We start from the raw sequence: 8,271 nt of genomic DNA, 5'->3' as shown, positions 1-8,271 counted from the left end.
AGTTGATGAATGTGGAGAATGAGGTTTGTCATCAATCGAAAATTCACCTTTTTTTGAACAAAAAAACAACTCATACAGTCGAGCTTTCCCCATAGCGCTGTCCTTATAAACTGTGTTCAACATCACAACAGTTTCTGCGACCTTTTTTTTTCTGAGCAGGAAACAAAATTTCACAGGCACATGCTTTTCTCTTAAATTGGTTATCACAAAAAATGAGGTTGAAGCCAAACTGTTTTCATGAAAAAATTCACTGTGACCAGAGAACCTTCCTAGGCAATGCCACTGGGTGCACTAACTCAGAGCAAGTTGCTTGATGCTCCCTTAGTGGGAAAAATGTGTACTACAAAAGCTCTGTCCAGTGGAGCTATTTCCTTTTTTTTTTTTTGCAGGGGTGGTGGTACCCCGTTGTATTCTTTCTCAGTTTATCCTCCATCTAGGCCTACACACTCCTTAAAGCGATTTCCATTTCTCTGGCCTTTCCCTGACGGGTCCTGAGCTCATGTTACACCATGTCAAATGCGGTTTGGTGTTCTTGAGGGATGCTGAGTTTGGGGAACAAAAAGAAGTTCAAAGGACCATAGTCAGGGCTGCAGTGTGGCTGGGGTAAGGCTCCTCAACGACGCTCTTGTAGGATAGCCCTCGTGACCCTGACAGAACGGGAAAACAAACAAACAAAAAACTGCACAACTTTCCTGGTGCTTTTCCCACGAAGGCAGTTTTCTATTTCCCTGAAACTTTTTATTATAAGCCCCTTGATCATCCTGTGTCCTTTGAGAAAATCTGTCAACGGTGCTCCTTGGGAATCCCCAAAAGCAGTTGCCAGCACCTTCTTAGTTGACCTCTTTGCCTTGGATCTAACCGATCCACCAGATTCCCTGGGAAAGCACCGTTTGGATTGGGCATTATTTATGTATTTATTATTTATTCATGAAGCCAAAAGCAAGTGTATTATTGAGGAAACTTGTCTGCATCCACCCACCGATCACGGAGACGTGCTTAAATGCATTTTGTTTAGAATAAACCCGTGTATGTATGAGCTGGGGTCCCAGCAGCGATACTTCTGCACTGACCCTCACACTGTGTGCACACATCTAAGAGAACAACCTCTTTCCATTTCGATGAAGTCAAACATGTCGCTACCTGGTCACACACGAGGAAACGAAGGAACCGCACGGTTGCTCCTTGGGAGAAAGACGAGGCTGCCTTCTTCCCTACAGATTCACAGCCTCGGAAACCCGATGCAGGATCACAATGAGCTGGCATCACGGCAGCGGGCTCATTATGGGAGGGCGTTAGGCAAAGTCTGAGCCTACCAGCCCCACCTCGGGAGAGAGGTGAGGCTAAGGACGAATCGTTTCTGGAGTCCTTGTTTGGTTACGATGAGTCAGAATGGATGGCACAGGGCTGGGTTGGGTTTGGGGTGGATTTAAGGTGACCCCAACTTTCATTCTGAAAGCGTTCATGTCACAAGTGAACAAAGCACACCCCTCTTTTAGCAGTGTTGTACACAAAATGTTTTGTTGGCAAACCATTTGCCATTGTTCTTGTTAGTTGTCATGAAGTTGATTCACGGAGACCCCATGTGTGGTCGGTTGAGGCCCGATGGGGTTTCCTGGCCAAGCCCTTTCAGAAGCACAGCCCTAGGCCCAATTTTCAAGACACCACTAGGTGGGCATGACTCGTCGACCCTTCTGCTCCTAGTGGGGAACGGATGTAGTTTCCCCACCACCCGGGAGCTCCTTTTCTGCGCCACAGTCAATTCCAAGTTCTTTTCTATGTGCCATGCTGCACGCTCTGTTGAGGTTATTTACCTGCGCTAGTTCCTTCGTCTACTATTATTAGCATGACACATTTGTTTAGCTTTCATTTCAGGTAATCTAGACTGATGCTATTACTATAATTGTTCTTCCTCTTATTGTTTGAACTCACAAGATATGATCCTACCAGTCACAGTGTTAAAAATTCAAAAGATACAAAGCATAACAACCCCCACAGGCAAAACCTAATCTGGCCTTCTAATGATGTGATGGCAGCACACTGCAGTTGTACCCCGGGAGTGCCACAACAATGGGCCATCGTTACTGTGAGATGCAAACCATGGTGGCAGGCATCGGTGGTGAGGGGGAAAACGAGGAGAGGGGACTGCAAACGTCACATCTATTCAAGACTGAAAGCAGTATTGCACTCAGCCTCTCTCATGGAAGCTGCCAAAGGGGGTTGTGCTCTTCCTGAAACGCCCCCCCCCCCCACTGCAGAAATGCCAGACATTATGTGCTGTAGAGTTCCCCGGATACAGGACTGTCAGTGCTGAAAGCACAGCAGTCAGTCACTCCTTTCCGGGTCCCGTTTACCTGGCCAGGAGCAGCCATCCTTCACGTGTCCTGGTGGTGACTGGTAAATCCCAGCTACCCTTCTTGTTCCCTGAAGAACTGTTCTAAGCCTATCAGGACCCACCTTGCTAGATAGGTGCTCCTGAGCTCTCAGGAGGGCGGTGGTAGGCCAACAACTGGCACCAGGGCTCAGAGGCCAACCCCTTGCCACAGGGTGTTGCTTACTCTAATGGTCTAGTTTGTGTGCTTGAGCTTGCCTTTGGAACATGGTTCTGGTCTTCAACTGAAATCACACTCCCGTCTAAATTTCCTCTCACTCCCAGCCCCTCTCCTGTCTCCCTTATTCCCATTTTCCTAGGCTCACTCCCCCAATAACTCACTTGAACAAGAATCCCCATCTCAGACACTGCTTCTAGGGTAGGATTCAAATGTATTGCTTTCTAGTTCCTTAACCAGGGCACAAGTACATTGTTGGTCTTTTGTTTTCCCAGTTCTGTGCAATTTCCCTGCTACCATTCATGCACAGATGAAGAAAACAAAATAAAGGCAGCTCGTGTGTCTTTATGTATGCGACACACATAAATACATGGGCATATGAGATGTGTATTGATATTTTTATTTTTTAAGCAGCACTCAAAATTGAGAAAACCATGCATAAAAAAATTGTCGTCGATGAGTCAATTCTACCTTCTAGCGACCCTGTAGGCCAGAGTAGAAATGCCTCACGGGTTCCCAGACGGTAATCTTTCTGAGATGGCCGCATCTTCCTTCTGTAGACTGGCAGGGGGGTTTGAACTGCCAACGTTTGGGTTAGCAGCCTGAGCACTACACAGAGCTCTTGTGTGCATACAGTCATATGACATTCAGAAAATCAAAAGATCCAGCAAGCCAAAAAGTCAGTTTTGACTTGGACATGGAACCAGCAAAAGAAAAAAAAAAAGTCTCCTTGACCATATTAATTCTAACTTTAAAAGGATATTTATTTGAGCATGATGATGGCAACAAATGTACACATGTGCTTGATACAATGGATTGTCATAAGAATTGTATGAGTCCCCAATAAAATGATTTTTAAAAAGATATATAATTTATAATTACAAAGTATTTTCTAGAAAAAGTTTAATTTCATCCAAAATAATCTTCCCATCACAAGAGAAACGCTCATAACATCTGCAAAGTCCGTTTACCATGGCAGGTAACATATTGCAGATTCCGGAGACTCGCGCATGGACAGCTTTGTTGGGGAGCGCAGGGGGTGCACACAAATACTCTGCTTCCCTGAAATGTCCCGCTGCGCATCCAAGGCTCTTTCCTTTGTAGCTAGCTGGGTTTTTTCTTCCTGTCTGTTTTTCACACGGTCTCACTGGTGGTCTTCCATTTCACTATGCTATTTCTCAGTAAGATTTTCTTTCCATTGTTCCCCAGAGCATTCACGCACCTCCATTCTCTTTTGAAATTGTGAAACTGCCCTATGTCTTCTCACCTTTGGTTTCTGTTGCCTCAAAGGTCTCACGTGTATAATACAGATGGCCTAGCCCTCCACCAATCCCTGCATCGCGACAAACAGTCACCCTTTGGTCCCTCTGGGGATGGTCGGTGGCACACTTCTTTGGAAGAGACCCACGGAGAGGCCCTGGGAGCCAATTCACTGCTGCTCGGACAGAAATGTTGGCGGTCTCAAGTACTTGGCAGTTGGTTTAGCAGTGAGAAGAGCACAGGGCTGTGCTCTGTTCTGGCCCTGTGGACTCCTCGCCTTACAGTGCTGCAGGGAGGCCAGAGCTGAGTCTTCTGAAACCAGGGTCCACAGCAGGGTCTCTCCTGACTATGTCCAAGGACAACATCATAGAAGACAATAAGTGGGCTACTTTCGATAGTGGAGAAATATTGTTTCAAATAAGAAAAGGAGGGGGAAGAAATGTTTTGATTAAGGAGTTGAAAATGTAAGACCCAGGGGAATTTGGATGTATAGGCGAATATGGATTTAAAAATAAGCAAGGTATGTGTGGTGAGATGAGCTGGCTTCTCCATCTCAGACTGAAGTCCGCAGTCAAATCTGAGCACAGGCACAGTGAACTGAGCCTTCCCAGGAGACACTCTCTCTCAAGAACTCTTCCAAATCTGCTCCTGCTTGGCGGCATCCCTGATTCACCCTCACATGCTCTGCACGTCGCAGCGTAAATTTCACTTTCCTTAGGCTTTCCCCCATCTCCTGACTAACGAGTCCTCTTTCCCATCGGCTCTCCCTAGTCACACGTAGGCAGGCTCACATCCTTTAAGAGGACAGTTTTCATGGTTAGCATCATACTCTCAGCATCCGGTAAGTGACTCAACCACATCTGGTAGTCAATAAGTAATTAGTCAATTAGCCATTTGGCTTCATCATGCCAAGTGGCTTTATCTTGTATGGCTTCACCATATCAGAAAGAACTTTAGCAGAGTACCAAACAGTTCATTTTACACAACATTTTTAAGTGCCCGCTACTCAGACAAAGGTGATCTATTTTTATTGTTCTCAAATATAATACATAACGTTTGACAATCAGCAATTTTCAGGTACACAATTTAGTGTTATCACACTGTCCAACCATCACCTATAATCCTTGATTTATTTTGCAATCTAAAATACTTTATAAGATTCTCTAGAAAATCTAAAATTATCTTGTTGGCTAACATTTTGAAAAATAAAAGGCTTGGATTACATATTAGAAAAAAATCTTCATTACATGAAAAATTTACTATATATGTATATTGCTCAGATATATCTATTTGTCTACCTGTCGTCTATCTATCTCTTACCTGTATAAAGTTATCTATCTATCTATCTATCTATCTATCTATCTATCTATCTATCTATCTATCTGGCATCTAGCTAACTCTTACCTGTATAAAGCTATCTATCTATCTATCTATCTATCTATCTATCTATCTATCTATCTATCTATCTACCATCTAGCTAACTCTTACCTGTATAAAGCTATCTATCTATCTATCTATCTATCTATCTATCTATCTATCTAGCATCTAGCTAACTCTTACCTGTATAAAGCTATCTATCTATCTATCTATCTATCTATCTATCTATCTATCTATCTATCTATCTATCTATCTATCTGGCATCTAGCTAACTCTTACCTGTATAAAGAAGTGATCTTGAGAGTGCTTTAGTTGGTACCTACCCACTCCAATGAGGAAGGCACTAAGATGCCAGTCTGTAGCAAGCCTTCAACAACCCAATTAGTCTGTACAGATACCACAATGTGATACAAATTCAAACCGCCCTTTGAATCACTGGTGGTTGGTTAATCCTCTGATTAGTTTCCCCATAGCCAAGCCATGCCAGTTGTTAAGATGATCGGCAAGTTAATAGACAGAGCTGCCTATTGGAAGTCTCCAGTTTACGAACGAGGGAACTATCTGCTTGAGTGAGTAATTCTGTGACTTTGCTTGATCCTGGGTGCAAATCCACAGATACTGGGGCAGAGCTTGTGTGCCATTAAAAATAACAAATGTTTCTGGGCTGGCGACATTGTCAACCACACTGTCATGGCAATCTGTGCCGCCAGGACTCAATGGTGGAGGCACGATATCTAACGGACTACCCTGACAAAAGGATCCTGTGAGCACCTCAGCCTCAAACACGTAGATCAGCTTATCGGTGGCAGTGGTTTTCTTGATCTGGTCTGCTAGCGTTCTGAGGTTCTTGGTGAAGTAGATGCCAGCTCCATATTTGGGGTCTGGTAAAAGGTAAAAAAGATGTCATTAGGAGACTAAATGTGTATTCTCTCTCAATTCTCCAAACAATCACCTCCTCCTGGTTTTAAGTGCCTGTGCTTGTAGGAAAGATGTTCTCTTGAGACAAATTATCATCGATTGTCACCAATACATGCATAGCTTAACCATTGGACTTTATAGAGCAATGTATGCTTTCCAAAGCATTCTCATCTCAATTATCTTCAGTGGATCTGTGATTTGGGTAGAATCACCAGTAACAAAACTATGCTCCGTAGAGACTGTGACTCAAGTCCACAGCACCATCAACCGAGCAGCTGGCAAAGAGAGCATGACTGAGGGAGTTTCTTTTTCGCTTAAGGCAATGCCTGGATTCCGCCTGCTCCCAGGGGGCATGGCGAGAACTCCTGAGAAGAGGAATGATGTAACTAGCGTGTAATAGAGAAGGAGGCAGAGCGCGGGCCACTTGTGGGCAGCGTCTCATGAAGATGTGTAAAGCAAAGGGTCTACTGAAAGCAGGGTCAGGGCTCCTGCCGCAGTCGTGAGGAAGGAGACTCCGGGTCCAAGGGACATCTGTGTCCTGCTCTCCACACTGGCAGTCTTTCTTGTGGGCAGGAGGAAGCCACCTGTTCGTGCCATGGCCGAACGGGATACCCCCCAAAGAACCTTCACATGCCTTTGACCTAGCTCAGGGGTTTCCCCGACGAGTGGGTTATCATATTCTACATTATATTCTAGATCATATTATGTACTGGCCCCCAGGGAGCTGGAACGATCAAGGAAGGCTACACGGTCACAGACGAGCATGAGCCTTTTCAATTTAAGGTAAGGCGGTGGTCGCCAAATAAGTTTGGGGCGCTACGTTCTATATCGGGGTTGGCAAGCGGCGGCTCTCGAGCCATAAGCGGCGCTTTCAGTGGGTCCAGGTGGCTCTGAAGTAAAATTGAAAAATGGTAAAGGGTATTATTCCAATAATGCTGATTTTAATGGTTTGTCAAAACCCATTTATGGGTCTCAAATAATTTTTAAATTGTTGTGAGGGGTGGGATTGCCTCTCCACCTCAGAAGTTTGCCGGCCCCTGCTCTAGGTCCAGGCTCACCTAGCAGTTTTCCGGCATCCTGAGTATCGCGATGCAAGGAAGGGGCATCTTAGACACATGCACTCTAATCCCTGGAAAGAAATAGTCTCCATTCTGGCATAAACACTTGTGATTTGTCTTATGTTCTCTGGAGTACTATGAAGACCCAAGAGGTCAAGGGCCACCCTCTGGGCCCTCGTGGAAATTCTTGCTCAATGATCTTCCTTCCGCCTCCCACCACTTCACGGAGGAGCTGCATTTGCTGACCCCTAGAGCTAGAGCCGAATGCTTTCAGGCATTATGCGCAGAACGATGTGCCCTTTGGACATTTATGGATAACCCCAAAAGAACCGGGCCACACTGCCCCAGCCAGGCAAAGGCCAGGGGGCACGTGGCTGAGAGGCTAAAGGAAGAGAGAATTCTGCCTGTAAGACATAGCTGAGAGGAGGCAGTCTTGACCAAAGAGCAATACTTTGAACGTTTCTAATCCTGAAGGGTAATCAGTTCAGTTCTCCAATAAAGTCCATAATCCGGAGTAGAATCTGTGGATTTGGTGTGGCCACTGCAAGGAATCATTGAACCTAATTGAAAAGTAGCGACAGCGGTGGAGGGACTCGGCAAGAGACGTGAGAAAGATGGTCGGAGGGTGTCTGGCATGCCTGAGCCCGGCTTTATGAGAATTGGCTTTGGGCTCGTGAATCGGATTCCCTTTCCTCTTTGTGAAGTCAGAGGACGTCCATATCCTTTTTATAATCACACTCAGGGATAAGAGGGGGAAAGTGGTAAAGTCTTATAGGAACTGAGAGTAAACCTGGAAGCCCTAAGAAGACTCTGAAAACGACGGAGGGACCGTGGACCTGGGAGCCTAGAGCGAGACAAGTGCCATTATGGAGCCAGAAAGGGAACATTTCCCACTGCTGAGTGTTGGCAGCCTGCACGGTGCATGGCTGTACTTGTCAAAATCACGGATGTTGTGACCAAAGAAGGGAAGTGCAGGATCACATAGGAGGAAGCAGCTGTCTGGGCCTGCAGGAGTTGGGAAGGTGTGAAGTAGGAGGTGCCAGGGGAGCTTTGTCTTGCAGAGAGACTAGGGGTTGGCAGGGAAAGAGGAAAGAGAGGGCAGGCATCCCACC

General features: G+C 45.6%; 1 protein-coding gene across 2 annotated transcripts in view; it reads right to left on the bottom strand.

The window, feature by feature from the left end:
* Positions 1-3,281: 3,281 nt before the first annotated feature.
* Positions 3,282-8,271, bottom strand: part of PARP9 (poly(ADP-ribose) polymerase family member 9) — a 41,834-nt gene continuing 36,844 nt past the window's right edge. Inside the window, exon 9 of one of the 2 annotated variants that reach the window (XM_075556331.1) lies at positions 3,282-6,064. In XM_075556331.1, coding sequence (XP_075412446.1) covers positions 5,691-6,064 — 374 coding nt within the window. In that variant the 3' untranslated portion in view covers positions 3,282-5,690. The remainder of the gene's footprint in view (positions 6,065-8,271) is intronic. The other variant, XM_075556330.1, reaches the window with a different exon arrangement.

The sequence above is a fragment of the Tenrec ecaudatus genome, chromosome 8 (assembly GCF_050624435.1).
Source record: "Tenrec ecaudatus isolate mTenEca1 chromosome 8, mTenEca1.hap1, whole genome shotgun sequence".
Classification (NCBI taxonomy): domain Eukaryota; kingdom Metazoa; phylum Chordata; class Mammalia; order Afrosoricida; family Tenrecidae; genus Tenrec; species Tenrec ecaudatus.
Note: the sequence above shows the minus strand (reverse complement) of the source record. Positions and strands in the feature narration are given on the sequence as shown.